Below are 23,841 nucleotides of genomic sequence, written 5' to 3'. Positions count from 1 at the left end.
GGGTCCAACGATTACAGCATTACATCTGGGCTAGGATTACTCTCAGTGAAGCTAGGATTACGCTTCACTGAAGAGGTGAGGAAAACAACTGCTTTTGTGCTTTCAGTGCACGACCTCTAAAATTCGGTTTGGGTTTCTTGGTTTGCACAAACAAAAACATTCCAATGAAATTGGGGATCTGTCACTTAATTCCCAGCTAGAGGACCAGGATCTGTCACACCAAAGTTCTTCCATGCTAATTTGGCGGTAAGGAGATCTGTGAGGAAAAGCCCTTTGCGGTAGGCAGGGACAGTGACAAGACAAAGCAGTCGGGAGGAAACAGCCTGCGTGGTTCATTCCAGTCCCGTGAGCTCCTCCAGCTAGCACAGGGCTGGGAGGCAGACATGCTGGGATCTTTGCTCCCCATTGCCCATCACGCCACCCAGGATGGCTTAGAGACTTTCTGTAAGCGTGTTACTGTGACATGGATGCTCGCAGCCTTCTGCAGCCCGCAAGAAGGACCAGGAAGCCCTCAGTCCTGGAAAAATCAGGCTGAGCTTTGGACTTGGAGTAAGTCTCAGAACAAGTCAAAATGCACTTGGCAGGCCCTGCTCCACCATTCTGAATACTGCACTCCCGTCAAGTTAAAACAAGACTTAAAAGCAACCCAAATCTTCCATGCTTGAATCATGCAGGCAACTCCATTTGCTTGGACGTGCCCATCCCCATGAGTAAGGGCTGCAGAATTAGACCCAGCTTTCCCTTACCACCCTGCCAAAAACGCAGGCACACAGAAAGAAGAAAAGAAAAATCCCACTGACTGATGCCCCTGCTATTTTTGCTGTCCCCGAGAGTAAACTGGTCAAAGGCCTGACTCAGAAGCCTCCCTTGAAAAACCTGAATAATCACAATTTGGAAGATGGTCTCATATAACGAAGTTTCTCATAGAGGGAGGAGTGGAGGCAAGACAGAATTTGAGTCAGACTGATGGGGGGGCAGGGTGGGAGAAAAAGAAAGAAAGTAAGAAAACTTCATGCTTTGGCTTTTCCTGTGAGGATGGCAGAGTCAGGCAGAGCTTTGGAGCGACTCATGCTGTTCGAGTTACGGAGGCGTTCCTATAACTTTCCTTCACCTCCAGTCCCCTCAGCAGCAGACCAAAAAGCATATGGCAATCCAGTGCCTGGCAGGTGTATTTTGGGTCTGCAGGGCTGTGTTTGACCTCAGTTACACCTCTTATTTACCCGTGTGACTTCCTTGCATGTCAGAGCATAACCATGGATCTATGCTGCCTGGAAGAGGGGAGGAGGCACCCCAGCCGCACCTTCACCACCCAGATCAAGTCCCCGAACTTGGATTTCTTGTTAATTTGCAGTGTATCTATTTTTGAAAGACTGAGCCTTGTGGAATACAAAGACCTTTGGAAGGACATTCATATAAACATCGTAACGTTGTAACACTTTGTCATTACACATTGTTTAGCGTCAGATCTCAAAGCCACTTGAAAAGGAGACCTCCTATTAGAGACCCAGCCAAGTGAGACACGGAGAGATTAAATCATCCAGAAAAGCAGGGGGAGCCACCGGAACAGAAAACCAGACCTCACGCCCTATCCTCTAGAGCTGCCCACTACAGAGGGTTCATCAATTAAAACACTGTGGTTACCTGCCGCTTCAGGAAGAGCTCCAGTCTTCCTTGCAGTGGATGCAAGCACATGCGCTTTCTGAAGGCTTTGGCACCTCACACCCCTCTGCAAACAGAGGTCACCCGTGACTTGACAGGCCATGCTCCTCTGGATCCAGGCCGTAGCAGAGACTGGCTGAGGGAAAGGGGACTGACTAAGAACAGGAGCATTAAAAGCAAGAACACATAATCTAAAACGGTGATCCAAGCCAATGGCTGCTGGGCTGGATCGCACCTCGATGCAATGGCTCCACAGGAGCAGTGATCACTCCAGCATCTCCACTGCACCCCAACAAAACCTACGCCCAGCTTTGTGCTGCCGTCAGCCCCTCTGGCATCAAGGACGCGAGCGAGCTGCACATCAGCGGCATACACTGTGTATACTCCACATACCACACCACTCTGCTAGCGAAAACTACCCTGGGAGCACAGGGTAAGGCTGCCGCCTCCTGCCAGGGGAGCGGGGTGGGAGATGCCTTTTGCTATAAAAGCACTGCAGTTGAGTCAAAAGTTTGTATTTGATCTTAAACCGCACATGTTTACATGGGAAGAAATATTTAAATCGCCAAATCAAGATGCATCATTCCACCTCCTATCTAATCACGACACAGACTTCAGCGAGCAGCAGGCTGCTGGCTGTCAGTGAGGCTCCCCAGAGAGCCCCGTCACTTAGGTCCCACAAAGAGGAAGCAGATGTAGTGGGCACTGTGGAAAATTTCCACCTGTAAAACAAATCTCCTCATTGCGGCTCTTGGCTCTGCGTGGCCGCAGGCGCACAGGGTGCCCTGCCTATCATGCCAAATGCTACTTCTTGTCTCTCAGATTAATTCTGAGCTAACTCTGATCATAAGATGAGATACTCTCTCAAACTGAAGCAATACAGCAAGAGCCCTGACAAATGTTAGCGGTGCCTGGCTGGGGAACGCTTTGGGCAATTCAAGCAAAGCACAGATGAATTCACCTGCAGCACAGACCTCTACAGCCTACACTGCCTTTACTCAGTGAATGGAGCTCCCTTCCGCATCACTGGGAAAACCACCTTCAAGGAGAGTAAAACACAGGATGGGAATCCACACTACCCTGCAGAGAGAAGGGTGGCACCCTATGTCCCATTTAAAATGGGTCTGAAATTTGCCTTTGCCACGTAATCTACAATTTAGCATGTGGCGAAGGTGAGCAGCCAGCCCGCTCCATCGGGGTACGGGCCAGAGGGGGTTTGGTTTCCCACCGACAGAAAGCGGGAAGAGGGTAGTGGTCTGGCCCCACCAGCTTGAGAAGCAAGGCATGCCAAAGGAAGAACCTTCTCACCAGTAGGCTTTGAAGTTTATGTAAAAGAAGGACTGGTATTAGTGTCACACATCTGCAGATACTGTGTGGGTAGACTTAAATATACTTAAGTACATGCATATACCCCTGTTTACTTACAACGATGTTCATGTCTGTCTTCTCTGGCCTTAGTTCTCAGAAGAAATCACCCCGCTCATGGAAAAAAGTGTAACTTTTAGAACACACGTACAAAAAGAAGAAAGAGTGATTAATTTAAGGGCACTGAAGTCCCAAATCTTAAAAACGCCTCCAAGCATTGTTATACCCCATAAGAAAAACTGTGTTCAAGTCTTCACTGGTGTTTGTGCTCTTTCCTAAAGATCAGAGCATTCCTCACACCATGCTGGACACTGCAAAACCCTTAAGACACGTCTGTTTGTTTAAAAAGCAAATTCGAGTCACGGAGGGGTACACTCTCCTTCACTTAAAGGAAAATAAACCTTGCGTAAATTCTGCTTACACTCACATATTTGCAATGCAAAATACAAATCGCTCGCTATCACCCTCCCCATACAGCCGGCCGAGCCGAAGCAGGAGGCGGCCGCTCAACGCCCGACCGCGACCGGCGCCCTCCCCAGCCCCTCTCCCGCAGCGACACGCGCCAGCCCGGCGCTGCCCCGCGGCCACCGGGGACACGCGGGCGGCTGCACCGCGGCAGCGCGCCCCGTCCCCGCCGGGACCCCGGCGCCGACAGCCGGGGGGACCCGTTCCGCCGGCGCTGCTCGGCGGCGGCCGCACGCATGCGGCGGCCCCGGCCCCAGCGCGGACCCCCGCAAAGTTTCTCGCCTCGCCTCTCCCGGCGGCTGCCGCCACCCCCGCCAGCGCGCACCGCACCGGCCCGGGGCGGGGCGGGGAAGGGGGGCTCCCGTCGTGGAGGACCCCCGGCTGGTCCCGGCCCCCGCGCGGCCCCTCCCCCTGCCTTCCCCCGGCGCCCGGGTAAGGCTCACCTCCGCGGCAGGTGACCCCCCCTCCCGCCGCCGCGGCCCCGCGCCCGGCCCATCGCCCCCCAGAGCGGCCCCCGGCGCAGACTCACCGCCGCGACCGGCCGCGCAGCCGGCCAGGAGCAGGGCCAGGGCGGCGAGGGCGCCCAGCTGCCCCCGCAGCAGGTCCCCCCGCCGCCGCCGCCGCCGCTCCGCCGCCGAGGCGCCCATCGCGGCCGCTCCGCTCCGCTCCTCCGCGCCGCGCTGAGCCGAGCCCAGCCGGGGCTCCGCAGCACCGCCCCTGCCCGCCCCCCGCCGCCTGCGCGCCGGCCGGCCGGCCCACCGCCCCTGCGCGGCGCGGGCAGCGGGCGCGGCCAGCCGGGGGGGCGGGGAGGGATGGAGGCACGGGCGGGCAGACGGGGCCGGCGGGAGTCCGAGCTCCCCGGCCAGCCCCCTCCCCGCCGACGCTTCCTGGGCGGGGAGGGGGCGGGGAGCTGCAGCCGCCCGGCCCCGGCTGCCTCCGCCGCGCCCCGAGACCCCCGGGCCCGCGGGCGGGGAGCGCGTCAGCTGCGCGCCCGGCGCTGGAGCGGCACCTTCCCCCGGGGCGCCGCTGCGCGCGGCGCTGGGGGCCGGGGGGCCGCGGCCTCTCCCGCTGCTGCAGTCGGCCCCCGCCCGCCACGCACCGCCACAGGTGCCGGACCTGCCGCCGCCCCGCCTCGCTGTTTTCCCAGGGCACACGGGGACTTTGGGCATCACCGGTGCCGGGGCCTCCGCCCGCGCTCGCCACGCCTGAAGCCGAAGAAGCCCCCGAGCGAGACCGTGCCCCCGCCTCTGCCGGCCCCCGGCCCGCACCCGCCTGCCATCCCTCTGCGCTCCGTGCGGTCTCACTCGGGGGGTCTCGCCGTGGGTCTGGGGGGCTGTTCCCCTTCCCCACGCTCCGCTCTGAACTTCGCCAGGTGCCCGCCCGCCCATCAGGCGGGTGCCGTGCCGGGGCCGGCGGGGCAGAGCTCCGGCGGGCGCCTCTGGGTGCATGCCCGGGCGGCCCCCGCGCCCCCACGCCGCGCCACCGGCCGTGCCACCGGGCGGCCCGCGCACAGCACAGCGGCAGCACCAGCCCACCACTTGGGCTCCCGGGTGTAAACACCTGGGCTGACCTGGGCCCCTCATCCCGACGCCCCGGTTTGGAGCCGTAACTGTCCCTGCAGCGCTGGCGCAAGGGCTGCCCGGCCGCACTGGGACGGGGGCCCTGAGCGCACGTAGGGCCACGCTGCCCTGCGGGGCCTGCGGGCGGGCAGACCACGCCATCCCCGCTCTGGGTGAAGGGCACCGGGGTCGGGTGCCATACCCACCCAAGTGGAATGAGCCTCTGGCAGAGCGCGGGTTTGAACCCTCAGTCCCTAAAACCTGAGCTGCTGTTGAGGACCTTTCCTGGGCCCCCAGTGCCAGCACCCTGACAGCAGCGTTAGCAAGCAAGCTGGCAACAAAGAGGCGCTGGCTGAGATCAACGAGAGGAGGGAGTGCGAGAGCATAGGCAGCGCTGTCTTTGGTGCGAACACATTGAATTAAATCAAATGAGATTGATGCAACGACAGAACAGAAACTCTCCAAAAATATTTCAGACATTCCATTGTTTCAAGTGAAAATACTTCTGACAAAAACCCAAGCTGCAGGCAGCTGCATGAAGAGCACTTTCTGCTCCTCACCCGTCCCAGCTCAGCTGCTCCGCAAGTGACAGCAGTGCTCACAACATGCATACAGGAGCTCTGCTCCCTCTGCACCGACCTGGAGCTGGCCCTCGCCATTGGGAGGCTCCTGTATGCCGTCCATGACCGAAGCCCTTGCAAGCTGGTGGAAGAGGCACCAGGTATTTGGCAGGCATCCATCCAGCATCCTCATTTCAATACATACCCACGTGTCACCTTGCCCACAACAGCAAAACACTTTCTGACTGGAGGGCCACATTCAGATTAGACAAGCAAGAAAGCAGAAGGAATACATCTGTCCATATAGTCTAAATTTTACCCAAGTTGCCGTGGCTAGCTGCAGACAGACACAGATGTAAAAGAAAACATTGCTCTCAGTACTTTGTATTAGTTATTAACCATCCTCATTAGAGAGGGTTTCATTCCAAGGCTGGCATCTTATTATGCACTCAGTTTCTAGCCTCTCCTCCAAGGGTTTCTTGCAATTCCGAACTTAATCAGGATGTCAGTTTTCAATGCTGCTTTTGAAGACAACATCAGAAATGATGGTGTCCCTGTTGGCCCCAGGTAGGCAGAGTCAGTTCCCACCCAGACAGTAAACAGAGTAAGTTAACAACCATCCTAGGATGTAACTATGGAAGAAGTGTTTTGGTTTGGGTTGGGTTTTTTCCCAGTAGGATACACTCCCTTCCCCCCGGCAGGGCAGGTTTTATCCCATGGTAAACAACTCTGAAACCTGCAGTGCTGTCAAACACTACAATAAGTCACTAGAATTTATGAAAGAGAGTATGCCTGTCTCATTGCTCACTCTTGATCAATATTGTGTGGAAGCAATCGACCAGCTTTGGGGTGAAAGGAGTTTGGGGGTGAATGTCCCCTTTGCTGGCATGAGAGCACTATGTCAGTACTCCCAAAGTATTACCTTTTAAATCTAAATGTCCTTTTCAAGTCTATAACTGCTCAAAAATGTGACCCTGAGAGTCTCTGCAAAATCATTATTGACCCCTCCATCATAAGCCTCCCTTCCGTCCCATTGCAGAGCTATTCGTAAATACCAAGGTGTAAGAGAATTCTGTGTCAAGAATTGAGACTGGAAATATCTGGGAAGCCTGTGTAGCTAAGGAACAAATTTCCCACTCAGAATCACAAAGTAATTTAGCAAATTCCTTACCAGCATAGTAAGTACTGGCTTGTGAAACATTTCCATTTCTGGGGAGCATGAGATGGGAGAATTACCTCTTCTCTCCCACTGATAAAGCAGTGTGTGGGCGGAGCAGGCTCTGAACTGATCTGTCTGCAGGAGGAGAGAGAAGGCGGGGAATTGCCATGGATGTTACTCTTCTGAGAGAAAAGCTCTTATATTTATCTTCTATAGAAGCCTCCTGCAAGACAAAAAGAACTGCTAAAGAAAGATGAGACTAACGTGCTGCTGAATATATAATTTGCTTTATATCACCTCTCCCACTTTCCTCCTTTCACTCTTGTTCTTCTTCCAAGCATTTCAGTACTCTTCAGGGAGCATCTTCTGATCACCTAATATTTGAACTGGGCAGGAACTTAACAGTGTGTCACATTTAGGCCATCAGATCATAGCTATGTACCACACAATTACACCTCTTTTAAAAAAAAAATGCTGAATCTGGTGATCTCAGCACTTTTTGAATGCCAGTCAGCAAAGACACCTGTTAGAGGCACTGGGACCATCGGAGATGAGTTGCAGGCAGCAGAACCACCACATGTTCTTTGGGGTTTCTTCTGTAATCCAAGCAAGGAAATCCTATTTAGCTGGCTTCAGCATCAGCCGGGCTAAGGAAGGGAGATAGCAGATGCACAAACAACTCCTTGTGTGTAATTACAGCCTTTGAGGGACAGGAAACTGCTGCTTCTTTCAGCAGTTGCTCACAGGTTCCAGGTGGTGTCTTCGTCCCTGTGCAGTGGGATCCTTCCTGAAATAGCAAATGAAGGACAGGCTGCATAAAACTCTTATTGGACCTATAAGGCCAGGAACCGGTCTTAATACAGACCAAACTTAACAAGACTGACTTCTAAGTCTTAGTGAGTGCAATGGTCTTCGAGTGTGCATTAAACTTCACCTTAGGGCTCAAAAAGAACAGAGGTGCAAAGGGAAGTCTTCCTTTCCCAGATGCATCCTGCAATGCTTCAGCCCTGCATGTGGATTCACTGCAAGTCACTGCTTGCATCTGTTTGCTGCCATGTGGACCATTCCGAGAGGGCCGTGGAAAGGCTTTGCTGCAGACTCTGGAGGAGGACCCATTAGCTTTGCTAGGGCCCTAGGAAGGTTCCCAAAGAGCCAGCTCTCAGAGGGGCAGAGAGATGCGCTTTTGTTCTTTCCAGAGCTTCATCACAGCATAAAACCACATAAAGCATCAGGAGAAAACTGTGTAAATCACAGGATACAGATGTGCAGAGATGACAGCCAGATGTGCCTTAGCAGAGCTAAGGAGCAGTCATGACTGTTTCAAGGAGAGCAAACAGCCTTGAGTACTTGGCATTTTCCCCTGCAAACCATGCCAAGTTCTGCTCTTCAGACCAAATAGAGATTTTCTTCTGTTTGGACTGGCAGGTTATGCTCACAAAGAGCTTTAAACTCTAGAGGAATATGTTTAGGATTAATGCAGAGCAGTACCTTTAGGTAGACGTTAAGCCAGCCAGAATCCAGGCTGGCAGGTAGAGTGATTTCTGACGGTTGGGCAGCATCCTGAGTCAGTTTAGAGGGTGAAGGACCCCAGCACTTGACAGCTGCCCTGGAGCCTTGACCAGATGCCTGCAGGGCTGGGGACGCCAGGAGATTGTGGCTGGGCAGTACTTCCCATGCAGAGACCGACCAGCTCAGGGCATCTGTATGGCAGAATCACCGAGTTCTGCTGCTGTGGCATGTCACACACCAGACCGCTGCTGCAGATCCACCTAAGGCAGTCCGGGCAGACTGGAGAGAAATAACAGCATGTTTCCTTGCTTTGGGCTTTAGCCTGAGGCCTTACTCTTTCAGCACAGCTCCTGTGTCATCCCTCCAAGTCTCTGTCTACGCAGAAGGCATCACCCTTTCAGCTCATGTGTTAGCTGGGTGTGCACACATTTTAAGCAGGTTATTGGCAGGGCTGTGGTGGCTGAGCACAGTTGCTTCTCTCCTGTGAGGTAAGAGGGGCAGGCTTAAACCAGCTGTTCAACCTACAAGCCTTACACACATATCCTCTTTGCAAACCGCAAAGAAGATGCAGTTAAACACACTGCTGATTACCACTGATGGTTACTCCCTCCTTCCTGCCTGGGATCCCTTGGTGAGCAGAAAGCTTGTGTGAGCAAGCCTCCTCTGCTCCCATGCAAAGTTAGCCATCCTAATGCCATTTGCTGGCGACACTGGTTTCAGTAACTCTGACCAACTTGGCACCAAAGGTGGTCTGGGAGTATACGTACGCTCCTCCCTTGCCACGCTGCAGGGGTGTCACTGCTAGCTGATGGCCAGCAGCTGAAGGGTGTGATGTCTCCAGTCAACTCATGGGCAGTGCCACACAAACCAATGACAAACTATTTCATCTCAGTGATGCATTTGTTCTCCAGGTTCAAAGTGGTTCAAAAGGCTGCCCATCTGTTGTGATTACCATGTAAAAACAGTCTACAGTAGTTAAGACTATGCCTGTTCCCCATTGATTTAAAAGCATTTAAATAAGTTTTCATCTGCTTAGATAAAACAACTTAAGGACATACCCGTGGATAAAGCTGGGTGTCTTTGTTATGAAGTCTGGCAGCTTCCCCCTAGCTCAAAAGCTGAGGCAAAACTGTCTGCGCTGGCATGGGGGAGTTCAGGGTTTTAGGGAGGCATCAGTATGAACCAAAGTCTTCCTGCAACAAGAGGAATGTCCATCTCCCTCACAGGGCTAACCAAACCGCTCTCTCATACTCCCCAAGCAAACAGAAGCGATACTTCTGGCAGACCCATCGGCTTCCCTAGGTCAGGGAAGGACTTTGTCGAACATGCCTGCACCCTGCGAGCCCAGTGCAGAGGGTGGCTAAGCAGGTAGTGAGCTGCAGAGGCAGGCAGGACCCGCAGAGGCGAAAGGTGCAGAAGTGAGGGAGCACTGAAAAGAGCTGGAATACACCAACAGAAATAATTGCAGGATGAAAATGTCTGCTGTGCACAGGGAGCTCGCCACAGGGTCTGCAGCAGCCTAGGAGACCCTGAGCCCTGCCAGAAGCAAAGCAGGAATGTTGGCGTCAGGGTGTCACAGAGCCATCTTTGCTCAGCCAAGGACAGAGGCCACATCTTGAGGACAAGGACGTTTGCTGCCTCTGGTTTTTGGGCCACTGAATAGTGGGAAACGGCCACAGAAAAAGCAAAGAGAACCGTCTCCAAACAGCAGCATAAAAATGGGACACGACGTCCATTCTCAGAACATGCCTGCACACGTGTCCATGGCATCTGTGTTGTTTCTCCCTCCTGTCGGTAACGGGGGGTGCCTGTTGTACGGAAGGGAGTGGAGGGGATGCGCTCTCAGTCTTTCAGCTGTTTAGAAAAATAAACAAGACTGTGACAGAACCGATTTCTGGCTTGCCTTCTCCCAGAAGGGTTTGGGGTTTTTTGGTGGTTAAAGGAGGGCAGTATCATCTGGCTTTCTTACTCCATTTCTCTTCTGTACTCTCTCTCAGACAGATTTTTCTAAAGCTTTCCATGCCCCCTCTTTCTCGACTGAAGATTCGTGATTAAATACATACGTGGAGAAACAGACAAAAGAAATAATATACACTGCATTTGTATGGGTATATATATTTGTCCCTTTTTGAGGCTTGGAGATATTTCCTTCTCTAGCCCCCACCCCTGTTTTTAGGGGCTGTTTTCCCTTACTGAGCCCAGCCAAGGTGGGAGCTGGACAGGCAGGAGTGGGCAGGAAAGCCCTCCTCTGCCAGAGCGCCGCCGGCCTCTCCCACGCCATCGGTCCGGGACAGGCGTGGGGCGGCCTCTGCCCATGTGGCCCCCCGCATGGGCTGCCCCCCCTGCCCGGGCAGCAGCCGGGCTGGCAGCAGGTGCCAGGTCTCACAAGGAAGGCAGTGCTTGCCTGGGCTGGCACCCAGAGGGAAGCCTGCCAGGAGCCCTGCGAGCATTTCCACTTCAGCGAGAGCAGCCTCTCCCCTTAGTGCACTGAGCCATTGCCCTGGCGCAGCTCTGCGATCTGTTGCTGCCTCCAGCTTTACTCATCTCCTGCCCAGCCGAGACCCTCCTCTGCCTCCCACAGACATGGCACTCTCCCTCCCGGAGGCGACTGCAGAGGCTTGTCCCTGTGGTTAATCCTCCGCTACTGGCCTATCTGTGGGAATATCTAGTATTTCGGTGGCAAGGAGAAGTAATTACTAATTAAGTCTGCAAAGCATAAAAGCCAACTAGGGTTCTTTCAGGGTGAAAGAGGCAAAAGAAATGCTGGTATTAATAGAAAAATATTTGTTACTTCATGGGCTTCCTGTGGTATGAGGTTATGTCTTGCATAGCTCATGGCTGAACACCTTGGGATGACTCTCGGCCTGCCTTTTTTTATTTCAGCAGCCAGCTTGATCACTCTCAAATCAATGATCTGTTTTACAAATAGAGCAATTCTGCATCTCCTTATCGGATGTCCTCCAGCTCACTGCTCCACTTCTGCATGTACAGGCAGGCACGGAGCGGGCTGGTGGTACATCTGTCTGCACCGTGCCCTGGTGAAAGGCTACAGCACAACAACCTGTCTATAGAAAAGCACATGGGGAGCTGCTATTCTACCTGCCCAACAACACTAGAAAACAGCAACATTTAACAAAATTAAAGGGCAGAAAATTCAAAACAAATGCAAATGAAATCCTATTACACACAGTGAAATTACCCTGGAGGACCCTTTGCCACAGGAAGTTGTTTCTGAGGACAAAAAAATCTCTGAAGTGCAAAAGAAGGCTGGGTAACTGTAACTATTGAGAACAGCAGTGTCAGAATTAATCTTAACATTAGCCTAATCAGAGTTCACAGCTGGTAAAAGGCCTAGGAAAAAAAAAAAGAGAGAGATCAAGAAATCTAATGTAAAGCTCAGACCACCACCGATCCACCTGCACCTTCACTGCTGAAAAATCCTGTGGTGGCCTGCCTCTGAGGGATGCTGTCCACTAAAAAGCATCACATGTTGGAGGCACTGGCGAGATGCCAAACTCTGCCCCATCTTCCTCAAACATCCCTGTCCCCTCAAGACCCACTCCTGGAGACGACAGCTCTCAGAGATTTCTCAAATTACTTCTTTCCATTGGCCCGTATGAAAGCACCTTCTGTTTGCTGCCTTTCTTGAACTGTCTTGCTGCTTCCTTGTTGAACACAAGGACTTGAAAAGCGCTTTATCAAGTGTTTATCAGGCTTTACCAAGTGCTTATCAGGCTTTATCAGGCTTTCCTCCACCTCTCTGGCTGGGCCTCAAGCTGCTAACGCAATACTTGTCACCATCGCAGGCAAAACCACGCCAAGCCACCAGCATCCCAGCTCTCAGGATATGGGTTATAAGTAAGGCACATCTGAATCCTGCTGATGCATCAAGCCTCACAGCACACTGATGGGTCATGAGGCAGGTGAGGACCTGCCATGGGAATAGTGACTTCCAGCTGCATGCCGCTTGGCAGCAAGGCAGCTCAGCAGACTTTGTCTTCTCCAAGAGCCGCACACAGCCAAGACAGCTGGAGAGCTGCTCCAGGGAAACGTGAAGTGAAGGTGCCCTGGCAGGCTCGCAGGAGAGGCTGCACCAGCCTGTAGAGAGGACCACATACAGCACACCTTCTCCCTTCCCCAGCACTTCAATCCACCTCACGTGGACCCTGCCAGCCTGCTTACCCTCCTTGCCCTGGTCCCTCTGAACAGCAGCCCCGCCACCTTCCCGCATTTCAGTCGCTCCCCCAGCTTGGAAACATCCTTGAGCTTGCTGAGGGTGCGCTCTGGCCATCGCCCAGGTCTTTCACAAAGACACAGAACAGCACCAGCCTGCAAGGAGCGTCTCTTCCAGCAATTGCCCTCTGATCACATCTCTCTGGGCCCTGCGCTTCATCCAGATCACCATCCTCCTCTTAGCCCACACACTGAGCAGTAACTGCAGCAAGGCAGCTTGAAGAATAGCAGCTGTGTTCATGCAGACTCAAATTGTGCCCTGCCCACTGACCTGGTGATGCTGGACAGTGGTTTTCTTGTTATTCCACAGAGGTAAGAGAAAGCAAAGAGCAAGGACTGCTCAGCACGTGCCAAGCCCAGGGTACAGCAGTATCACTTACTCAGCTTGGCATCTCCAGTAAGTCCTATCAGAGAGCCCCTGCCAGGGTCCTTATTGCCTTGGTACTGCAGAACCAGCTGCTCTGGGGTTACCCTGATGGGGTGGCCCCTCCCAGAACACTTAGTGGGACTTTCCTTCAAACAGCAGGTAAATCTCCCCTTCCTCCTTTTCTTCCACCGTCTCGGTTAGCGTGCCTGGATTTAGTGAAGGCTGGAAATGGCTACTGCTAACAGCAGAGGAACGTGTGGTCTGCAGGAAAAGCATAAAAGCTGTTTGTTCCCTTAGGACTGGAAGGACCTGTATGTGGCAGAGATCCCTGGGCTAATCTGTGGGTCCATATCCAAAACTGGCTCATCAGCACTTCACATATTAGCTGATGCAATCAGATCACAGTGCTGCAGCGTCATCAGATAATTCCCAATTACAAGAAGAACTGTTGCTGCTTGGCTGAATGAGCTAAACTTACTGGCCCAGCTGAAGCAGCTTAATTAAAGTCACCAGAAGGAAGCTGTGCTCATCTTTCCTGTGATTAGATATACAATTTGTTTTTATCGTTTTTTTCCCTGTTTCAGATATAAGAGAAGATTGAGGAGTTCATGTAGGAAGCTTCATTGGCATCCTAAACTATGAATGAAACATGCCTGAACTGACAGAGGACCAAGAGAGAGATTCAGCAGGGATGTTAGCTCCCATCCAGTGGTAGCCCTCACTTCTCTGCCTAGAAACATGTTACTTGGCAAAACTTGTCACCAGTTCTCAGCAGCTGAGCACAAACATGTTCAAATGATTACCATCAGCTTGTGACCCAGCTCGCTCTGGAGTACAGTGACACTGCTTGCAAAGCTGCCTGTGGCTCCCTGGAGATGCTTGCAGGGCAGTGCATCTGTAGCACTCTGCAGAAGACCATTTGTGCTGTAGAGATTGGCTCTTTGTTTCCAGAATAAGCAGTTACAGCCTGCAAACAGATAAACTCCTACTCAGGCTCAGTTCCAGCTCCATTTCAGTCTCTCTGATTTATCAGGCATCACATCTCAGAGCATGCATGTTGCTCGTGGAGACATCTAGTGAGTAGGCAGCATAATGCAAACTCACATTGCCACCTAAAAGCATTCCTGCAGAGAAACACGCCTCCGGTGCAATATGTGAAATAGGGCACCGAATTTCCAGTCTCTAACATACTCCTCCACCAGCTTTGTTAAAATAAAATCTTTCATTTGCTGTGGTGAATATTGGATTTATTAATCTTATGCTGAACAGTGGAGGCTTAAACACATGGGAACGGTGACTCCTCTGGCAATGGTATAGTCTGATGCATCAGTCCTAGCCCTGGCAAAGGCATCTCACTAAGGCTCAGTGGTTTTCACTGCACTGAAAATGTGGGTGCATTGGGCATTGCTGCTCAGTCCACAGCACATATGGCCTCAGAAAGCAGGGACAAACCTATTTGGAATGGAAAGAGAGAGGAGTCCCCTCAATGGAAACAAACACAAGAGTGGAACTTGTTGGTCAGGCAGTGCTCGGATCACCACCACGTGTAGCCTGCCCAAGGGCTGTCAGAGCTGCTCCTGTTCACATCCCAGGAGACAGCAGCAAGGGAGCAAGGTGGAGGAAATCCCTGCAGATGTTCTGTCTTTGGAAGCAGAGTGAAAGGCAGGGCTGGCATTCTCGTGCTGTCCCTTTGGATGAGGGGATGACGGGTCAGCACGTGGTGGCTCTGCAGCAGGACGCTGGGGAGCAACCTGCAGATTGAGCTTTCAGCAGCAAGGGATGCAAGTGCAGGAGCAGGGCACCTGCAGGCAGAAGAACCTGTTGGCCTGTTAATGAGTCGGTTCCACGGGACTGGCTTTGGAAACAAAAGGGGCTGTCTGGATGCCTGCTGATGGAGCAAGTCCCTGCACCATCATCATCCTCTGTACAAAGCACCCCCCTGTGCCCCAGAGCAGGCTGGTTTCAGTTTAACTGGCTTTAATAAGTTAAATCGGCAAGCAGCGATTCTTCATCCAAATTATCAGGTTTTGATCTTGCTTTGTGGTGGTGGGTTGTTGTTGTTTTTTTTTAACTACAGAAAGGGCAAGTATCGTCCGTTGACTGATGTAATTCAACATTTCCTTTTTGTGCAGAACAGAAAACAGTGAGTCTATGCATACATATTTAAACCACTCCATTACTTAATAGGCAATTTTACCTGTTAATTGTGCCAAGGTTAAGTATGTAGAAAACAGCTCTTGAGACATTAAAAACAATTTTAAACTTCCTGAAATGGATACATGGCAGAAAAGAGTTCATCAAAACATGTTTTGCCTTCCAGACAGTTTGATTACACTAAAGCTGTAGAACAGTCACTATGTATCGCTAGTGACATCGATCTGATGGCTTATGGGCAGGAAGTCCTTCAGCATTTTAGACCTTGTAAATATCACCTTCACACAGCCAACCTTTGCACCTGTAATAGGAGGAGAGAAACAAGCTCCTTGCTGTCTCTTCTCCTCGGTACCACTTCAATCTAATTTAGCTGAAATATCTGACCAAGTTCTGGACAGAAAATATTCCTCAGATGCCAATGGGTGAGGACAATACTGTTAAGTTTTGAGAAAGAGTTTGTCACTCACACGAACTGTGTGGCTTGACTTTTATAAAACACTGATAGCAAACCTGTGCTCTTACATATGTTTTAGTATTTTGTTTAACTAGATTAAGAGACATGGTGAAAATTGGTGTCTATAATTTAGCCAAATTTACTTTAAAATGTTTTATCTTGAAATAAAACTATGTTTTAAAATTCCATCAGAAATTAGTATCCAAGCTAAGAGTTCTACTTTCTTTTTAAAAGTGTCTTTATTACTCAGTACACTTTTAAAATGCAGTATAAACCTCTGCCACTTCTAACAGCAAGGCACGGGACAGCACGGGCACCTTCCGCAGCACCCCAGCAGCATTCCTGCGAGGGGCTGACAATCCCCATCTGGTTTGCAGCCAGCAAGTGCCACCATTGCAGACACGCTGTCGTGACTGGCAGGGAACAGCGTGCAGCATGTCCAGCCCAGAGGGGAAGGTCCCACCACGCACAAAGACCGAGCCTCTCCCAGCAGCTGCTCACCCTGTTCCTCTCCTGTTCCTGGTTTGGAGCCTGGGCCATGAATGCATGAGGTTTTGTGAAGCCCTTGGCCAGACCCTCGTCACTGCACCCCAGCAGCATTGAACGGCCGGCAGATGGGAACAGCTGTAATTAGAAGGTGCTCAAGCACACTTCCCTTCCAGACCCCTCGCTCTGCCACACGTCCCTGAGCTCAGCCCGTGGGCGCAGCGCGAGCCCTGCCAGGCACAGCTGAGCTCTCCGGTGAAGGTCCCCAGGGCCGGGCTGAGGGCAGGGCAGCGAGTCCCTCCTGGGCTCTGGACAGCAGCCACACCCAGACTCTTACAGTTATTCCTCAAATCCTACTTGACCTAACACCTCCCACAAGCATATCCTCTCCCTCCAAAGAGCTCTGGGGCTGAACTACTCAAGAATGGCAATTGCTGAGAAAACCCTGAGACACCAGCGTGTGTAAAGGAGCTGCGCTGGACAAGCAACAAAATCAGTCCCAACATCAATTAGGCAGAAATCGGTAATTTGCAGTGCATCAAATTCCTAATTAATCAACCAGAATTCCACTTGTTTGCACTAATAGATGAAACTCCTTACACGGAAGACAACACTTTACCATTTACCATGTGAGCAATCACCATTAAAAAGGCAAGCAGCCACATCACAAAACGTACCCGCGCTCTCATTCGTTTCAGCAGAAAATTATGCCTAATTATTTTGGTAATAACAGCCTTCTGTGTAAATGCCATGTGAATTAAGTTAGCGCACATCAAGATGCTCTATTTTCTAAAAAGAAAAAAAAGAAGTGATGGATTTTGAAGTCAGGCGGGATCATGAAACACCTCGAGAAGGTCACCCGGCTGCCGCTGTGCCATGCCCGGTGACTGGGGCTCTCGGGGTCTGCGCCTGGGACTCTTGGTGGCCCAGGCCAGGTGCCTGCTCCCAGGCCAGAAAGTCAGGCAGTGCAGTCACCCTGATAGCCCCAGCAATAAGATCAAGGCCTCGAGTTATGTGTATTAAGTACAACTTAAGGGACAGCAAAGCAAGTTGCCGCTTGGTATGCTTCAAATCCTTGCCCAATACAGTGTATTTTTTCCCCCCAAATAGATACATGCTGTATTTCCACTGGCTATTTAGAAAGGAAAGAAATAAAACCTTCCTAGACCATGACTTCATTCCTCCAAATATTATTATTATTATTATTTTTAATTTCACTCTTCAAGAGGCAGCACTCTGCTGGTGTAAATGGGGTCAATCTTGCTGGCTGCCACGCTGCTCTATCCCTAGTCAGGCAGGGTGGGCTGGAAAGCAGTGCACGGTCTTACCTAGACAGACATGCTCGGGAAAAATAATCTAAATTAAGTCACTGCTTGACTTTAAGTGGATTAGTTAAAATGCATTCAATTTCTCAGTGTAAGTTCTTATTCAGAAGAAAAATGACCTGTATTTGATTTACCTCTAATAATTTCCAAACTTAAATAACATTAAGCCTGCTTTAAACCAGAGTAAGACTGACCCTATGGAAGCTAAATGCAGTAATGCAGTTTAAGCAATTCACTTACGTAGACAAAAAAGAAATTCAAAGAAAATACTAAAAAACTACTGGCATTAAACTGCAATTGACAAGACTGCTTTTCCATTAGTTCATTAGTTAATGCTGGCTGTTAACTGCAAACATTTTTGTGCTCCTAATTGCTATAAGACAAAACTTACGCCTAGATAAAGAAAGTCAGGAGAGAAAATTAAACTTCTAATTGGCATCAGCTTTTTTTCTAATTCAAATTAAAATAAATGGTTGGCTCATGTCTGTTTCCCATCCTCAGGAACTTAATTAGGAGGGCAATTCTCATTAACTGATGTGGATATGCCAGGTAGCACTGAAGCTAAGCATGTACTTCAAAAGAACAGAGGCAGAGATGGAGACAGTACCAGCTGAACCATCAATAAAAGTGGAATATCCTTGGCTGAGAGATACCCTTACCTAGAGGCCACTGCAATGTTCACACCATGTGAGTCCCAACAGATCTATACCACCACAAGATGAGAATTTCCCAAGGTAGAGAGAAAGCCTGGCCTCATTCCCGTGGGCAGCGCCTTCCCCGCCCCTTGGCTGGAGGCACAGGGGAATGTGTCCCCTTACCCGCAGCAGCTCTGAGCCCCTGTGGGTGCCCTGCAGGGCTCAGCTCTGCACTGGTGGCACCCTGCTGTGGGTGTCCTGGTGGGGACACAGCAGCATGCTCGCCCCCACCAGATGCTACCGGCCTCACCTGCAAGCATGGCCAGGCGCCCCACACCCACGCAGCCCCCCAGAGGGGGCTGGTGGCCTTAGGTCTTCACCAGGACAGCTGCAGCCAGCGCAGGCACCCCCGGTCACAGCTGCTGGCAGTGCTGTGGGCTGCAGGTCCCCCCATGCCGTGAAGGCCACTGGCCATAGCTGAACTCCTCACGTACTGACTCCCACAGGAAAGAGGAATGGGGTTCTCCCTCAGTCAAATACCAGAGCCCTTCCCTAAGTGCTGGCACTTGCAGGAACCATCTGGCTGGACCAAGGGGCCGAGGCCATCTGTATAAGGTTCAGCACGGCTCAGTGCTGGGTCCTCCATGGGGGGCACACCAGCCCCATGGGCTGGGGCGGGGGGCTGGAGAGCTGCCCGGTGGGAAAGGGCCTGGAAGGCTGGCTGATGGCCGGCTGAGTGTGAGCCGGCAGTGCCAGGTGGCCAAGGAGGCCAACAGCGTCCTGGCTTGTGTCCCAAATTGTGTGGCCAGCAGGACCAGGGCAGTGACCGTCGCCCTGCGCTCGGCACTGGTGCAGCTGCCCCTCGAACCCTGGGTTCAGTTTGGGCCCCTCACTACAAGACAGACACAGAGGGGCTGGAGCGTGCCCAGAGCCCCCAGGGGGGCTGGGGAAGGGGCTGGGGCACAGCTCTGCTGGGGAGTGGCAGTGGGGGCTGGGGGTGTTCAGCCTGGAGAGGAGGGGGCTCAGGGGGGACCTGATCGCTCTCCACAACTCCCTGAGAGGAGGCTGTAGGCAGGGGGGGTCGGTCTCTTCTCCCAAGTCACAAGCGACAGGACAAGACTGAACGGCCTCAGGTTGTGCCAGGGGAGGCTTAGACTGGGTATTAGGAGAAATGTCTTCACCAAAAGGGTGGTCAGGCCCCGGAACAGGCTGCCCAGGGAGGTGGTGGAGTCTCTGTCCCTGGAGCTATGATGTGTAGATGCAGTGCCTAGGGACATGGTTCAGTGGTGGGCTTGGCGGTGCTGGGTTAATGGTTGGACTGAATGATCTTAAAAGTCTTTTCCAACTCAATGGATCTGTGATTCTATGATTCACCTTCCTTGTCCACCATGAGAGTTACTGGACGCCTGCTCAGTGTTGTTACAGTGATGCCACCGATACTTTGCATTTCCATAGCCTCCACGGTGTGACAATGTGACGGTATGAACCAGGCCACCCAGGCTGTATTCCCATAGGAATTGCTTCAGCATGACAAATCTACCTTGCCTGTTCAAAGCCATCAAATGAGCAGTCAGGTATCCAGTCAACTGCTTGTAAAGTGTTTTGTGGCCATCTTCTGTAACACTTCGGATAATTAAAGGTTATGCTGTTAATTAGGGAGGTAAATAAGCCCTTGGTTTCTGCTCCTAGCAAAGCTGTAGAGTTACAAAGGCAACAATATTTTAAGTATATAGCCAACCTTTGAAAGAGGACTTTCTGGTGCTCAAGACATCGTTTTAGTGAGTCAATTATCCAGCATGTCTTCCTTCTGTTATCTGGTAATTCAGCAGTTTCATTAAATCCTCAGGGAAGAGCTCTCTGCCCCTCTGGTGCACTCAGCCAGCCTGTGTGGCCAGCTGCTGCTCATGAGTGGACCCCCAGAGCCGTGCTGCCTGACACCCCAGCTGCTGGGCAGGGCAGCTGCTCTGCTCCTCACCTTGACATCCCGAAGGTTCTTCTTGAGGGAGGAAAAAAAAAAAAAAAATCACTCTCCAAGACCCAGCAGGATAGAGTAATAGGGCCAGCCTTCCCCAGTCGCTTCCCTACAGCCTTCCACGGCAGAGTACGTACATTCCTGACAGCTGAAGAACAAAGCATCCATCCTCTGAAACCTGTGTAATGCGCAGTCTGGATGCCAGGCGGATGCACAGCCAGATGCTCCGTTTTAGTAGGGACTAACATGACTCACCAGGGCGCCTCATCACACACTGAACATTCTGGCTAGCTGTGTTTAAACCCAGCCCTGCTCCTGGAAACAGCCTGGGCTTTTCTGACTGAGGATGCTCAGGTTTAGGCACTGCTCTCCATGTGCTGCCCTGGCAGCAGCAGAGCAGGGACAGCCTGTGTCGCCCACCCCAGACACCTTCTTCCCCATAGCCAGGAGAACAGCCAGCCTCTCTGCCTGCAGCCTTCGGCGCAGGGAGCGTGGCACAGCTGGTACGCACACAGGGAGCAGCCGGAGGGCATATGGCTGGCATTACCTGGGTAAAGATGCAGAGCCACACACCAAAGCCACATGGTCTCAGGCCTTTATGATGGCTCAGACACAAAGGAATTGATTATTTGTTACTCTAAGAACACCAAAGAGAGAAAAAGATGTCTACTCCACCCCACATCATCTGCCTTTCCTGAGATAGGATTTTAAAAGTAAAGATGAAGTTATACAAATAACTTCATTTTGCTAATCAGCTAATATACTGTTCCCAGCACTACAGTCATGTTGTGTAAGTAGCAGTTCCCATTGTTTGCTTTGAATAAAAAGCCCACATATACTCTTCTGGCATCCCTATTTATTTCCTTTGTCGAGAAGTCTTAATAATGTAAAATCAACACTACCACTCTCTAGAAATAACTGCTCTGTAATTTAGTCTTATGGTCGTTTATTTTCCCAGTGAACTTTCCATCAGACCTTTAGAAAGCTCAGATGGAAATATATTTTTGACTCATTTTTTTCTAGCTAATCAACAGCATAAACTGCACTGTGTTACTCATCAGCTTACCAGCACATCTAAAGAGTCTTGGCAATAATACCAACCAAATCAGAGAAATAGATAAATCACTGTATCTGAGGTGAAAACATTCTTCAGCCTTTAAACTGCGTATGCCAAGCCAAGATTCTTGTCTGAACGAGAGAAAAAGGGAGAAAATCTGAGTAATTTACTTTGGAACTGCTCACTTCCACACAGCAAATGCTTTTCAGAATTCACAAATGCCCACACACAGTATTATAGAAAGTACATCAAACAACAGGCCTCTGCAGACGCAGGTGCTCAGGACTTGGGCAGGCGCCAGCCAGCACTGCTGCGGGATCCCGGCACTTGAACACTCACACGCAGCAGCTATCAGATGAGGTGGATGTGGCCCCATGACTGCCAAAGCCATCTTATCTTGGTCGTGTCCGAGCACATGATCCCATTTCAGTCAAATGAGCAGGTGTGTAACGCAGGGACGAGCTAGCTGTGCTGGCTGGAGAGTGACGGGCAATCCGCTCTCAGCCTTGGCTGCACAAAGCAAGTCACGCACAGTTTTTCAAGAGTGCTTGAAAGAGCAGCGTGACGCCAAACCGAGCTCGACTCCGCTCTCTGTGACACTCTCCCACCACGGAACAAGTGCAGCAAGGTGCTGCTCCAGAGAGGCCGGAAAGAGCCTCAGACCAGCTGAGGATCTGGAAATGCCTTTGCTTTGCCTATGGTCCTGAGGGCAAACCCTCAAAGCCTTGCTGCACATTACTTGCAGACCTCTCTGCGCATCTTCAAGGGTCAGCATTTGGGATTGCAGCAGGGCTGCCTCTTCCCCAAGGCTTTCGCCACACCCCACTCCTGTCAATAGGAAGGGCACTGTCCATCACAGGCCGCAACTCTCACAGGTAAAACCCTTCTGTCTAAAAAGCCACATAAACCCAGCAATTCAATCCAAATTCCAAAATAAAATAAAAATGAGCAAGACTGATCACAGATGTGTCTAGGTGTAAGCCTGGCATCATGTCGGGAGATGCCTGCCCTGGCAGGGCCCCCCGGCCCTCTGAGCAGCAACACTGACCGGCAGCAGGGCTGGACAAAAGCCCACTGATCCACTCCCTGTAACGTGCATCGGGCAGGGCACTGGGGGGGTGGGGGGGGGGGTGAGGCGAGTGGGGGGCTGAGTGAGCTTTAGGTGACATTTCACAGCATGGCTTTGTGTGCAGGTCTGTGTATTCCTGGGTCCGAATGTGCAATAAGTGGGTACCAGAGACCTGGTGGGATAACCTCTCGTGGATGGTTCTGCCACCCCTCCGCGCTACCTCTCCACATTTCTCTATGCAATATGATCACACCAGCTCCTTACGTATACCATACAAACATTCCCTCTCTTAGTATGGCTGTTTAGAAGAGTGTATCAGGTTTGTGTGGCAAAGTCTTGGTAGCTGGGCAGCTACAGGGGTAGTTTCTGTGAGAAGCTGCTAGAAGCTTCCCCCATGTCCAACAGAGCTGATGCCAGCCGGCTCCAAAATGGACCCACAGCCGGCTGTGATGGAGCCCGTTATTGACAGCAGTAGCACCTCTGGGGCAACATATTTAAAAAGGGGAAAACTTCCTGCACAAAAGCAATTACAGCTGGAGAGAGGAGCGAGACAACGTGAGAGCACCAGCCATGTAGCACCCCCAGGTCAGCACAGAAGGAGGCAGCAGGGGCTCCAGGCACCGCAGTAGGTTCCCCTGCAGCCTGTGGGGAAGCCCCCAGTGGGGCAGGCTGTGCCCCCAGCCCACGGAGGTTAATGGTGGGACAGAGATACATGCACCCACAGCATGTGGAGGGCCCCACACCGGGGCAGGGGGTGCCCTGAGGAGGCTGTGACCCACAGGCAGCCTGCACTGGGGCAGCTCCTGGCAGGGCCCGTGGTGAGGAGCCCGGGCTGGGGACCCCGTGGGGACCCATGCTGGAGCCAGCTGGGCCTGAGGGGCTGCACCCCATGGAAGGGACTCTGGCCAAAGCAGCATGTGAAGGACTGCAGTGCGCAGGAAAGGCTTACATCTGAGAAGTTCACGGAGAGCTGTCCCCCATGGGAGGGACCCATGCTGGGACAGGGGAAGCTTATGAGGAGGAAGGAGCAGCAGAGATAGCGTGTGATGGACTGACCACAGCCCCATCCCTGTCCCTGCACTGCTCAGGGGGAGGACATAGAAAAGTCAGGTATTAAGTTAAATCAGGGAAGAAGGGAGGGGTAGGGGGAAGGTGTTTCTCTGATTTGAATGGTGATAAATCTAAATAATTTTCCCCCAAGCGGAGTCTGTTTTGCCCATGATGGTAATTGCTGAGTGATCTCCCTGCCCTTATCTTGACCCACAAGCCTTTTGTTGCATTTCCCCTGTCCAGTGGAGAAGGGGAGAGATAGAGCAGCTTTGGTGGGCACCTGGCATCCAGCCAGGGTCTAACCACCACAGAGAGAAACAGAATAACATTTGTTTACAAGCAGCATTAACCTTGTCAATTAACCCTACGCTTTGACCTGTAGGCAGTTTTTGTAAGGAAGCAGAGCAAGATAAAAATCTTTGCTTAGATGGGAGAGTCTGGGGAAAGATAGGTGTTTCTAGGCAAACAAAGCACTTTTTCCAAAAAGGATGTGTCCTAGTTAGATGAAAATTCAGATAACTCTATGCTTTCAACCTGAATTTCACCTTCGACATTCATTTGTGTGTTCTTCATTTCCATCCCACAACTATTTTTCCAATATTTCTGATTTGGGGGAACTAGTTCCCAAAAATGATCCTTTGGAATGAGCAGAACATATGAAAGAACTCCATGCAGTGTTGAGGTCGTGACTCTTCAAAAGCCACTAATTTTGTAATGTCTGAAGAGAAGCAGCGCCAAGTGCTGATCCTGGCTGTGGTGCCTG

General features: G+C 51.7%; 1 protein-coding gene across 11 annotated transcripts in view; it reads right to left on the bottom strand.

The window, feature by feature from the left end:
* Window positions 1-4,320, bottom strand: part of LOC130157758 (sodium/potassium/calcium exchanger 3-like) — a 280,298-nt gene extending 275,978 nt beyond the window's left edge. For 5 of the 11 annotated variants that reach the window (XR_008825023.1, XR_008825024.1, XR_008825025.1 and 2 more), the window contains exon 1: window positions 4,019-4,197. Coding sequence is in view for 7 of the 11 variants with exons in the window: in XM_056357684.1 (XP_056213659.1) it covers window positions 4,019-4,136 (118 nt within the window). In the remaining 4 variants the exon portion in view is untranslated. Of the gene's footprint in view, window positions 1-4,018 lie in introns of all 11 variants that reach the window. The other 6 variants (XM_056357685.1, XM_056357681.1, XM_056357682.1 and 3 more) reach the window with 4 other exon arrangements.
* Window positions 4,321-23,841: the final 19,521 nt, after the last annotated feature.

This window comes from Falco biarmicus, chromosome 12 (genome assembly GCF_023638135.1).
Source record: "Falco biarmicus isolate bFalBia1 chromosome 12, bFalBia1.pri, whole genome shotgun sequence".
In the NCBI taxonomy this organism is placed as follows: domain Eukaryota; kingdom Metazoa; phylum Chordata; class Aves; order Falconiformes; family Falconidae; genus Falco; species Falco biarmicus.
Note: the sequence above shows the minus strand (reverse complement) of the source record. Positions and strands in the feature narration are given on the sequence as shown.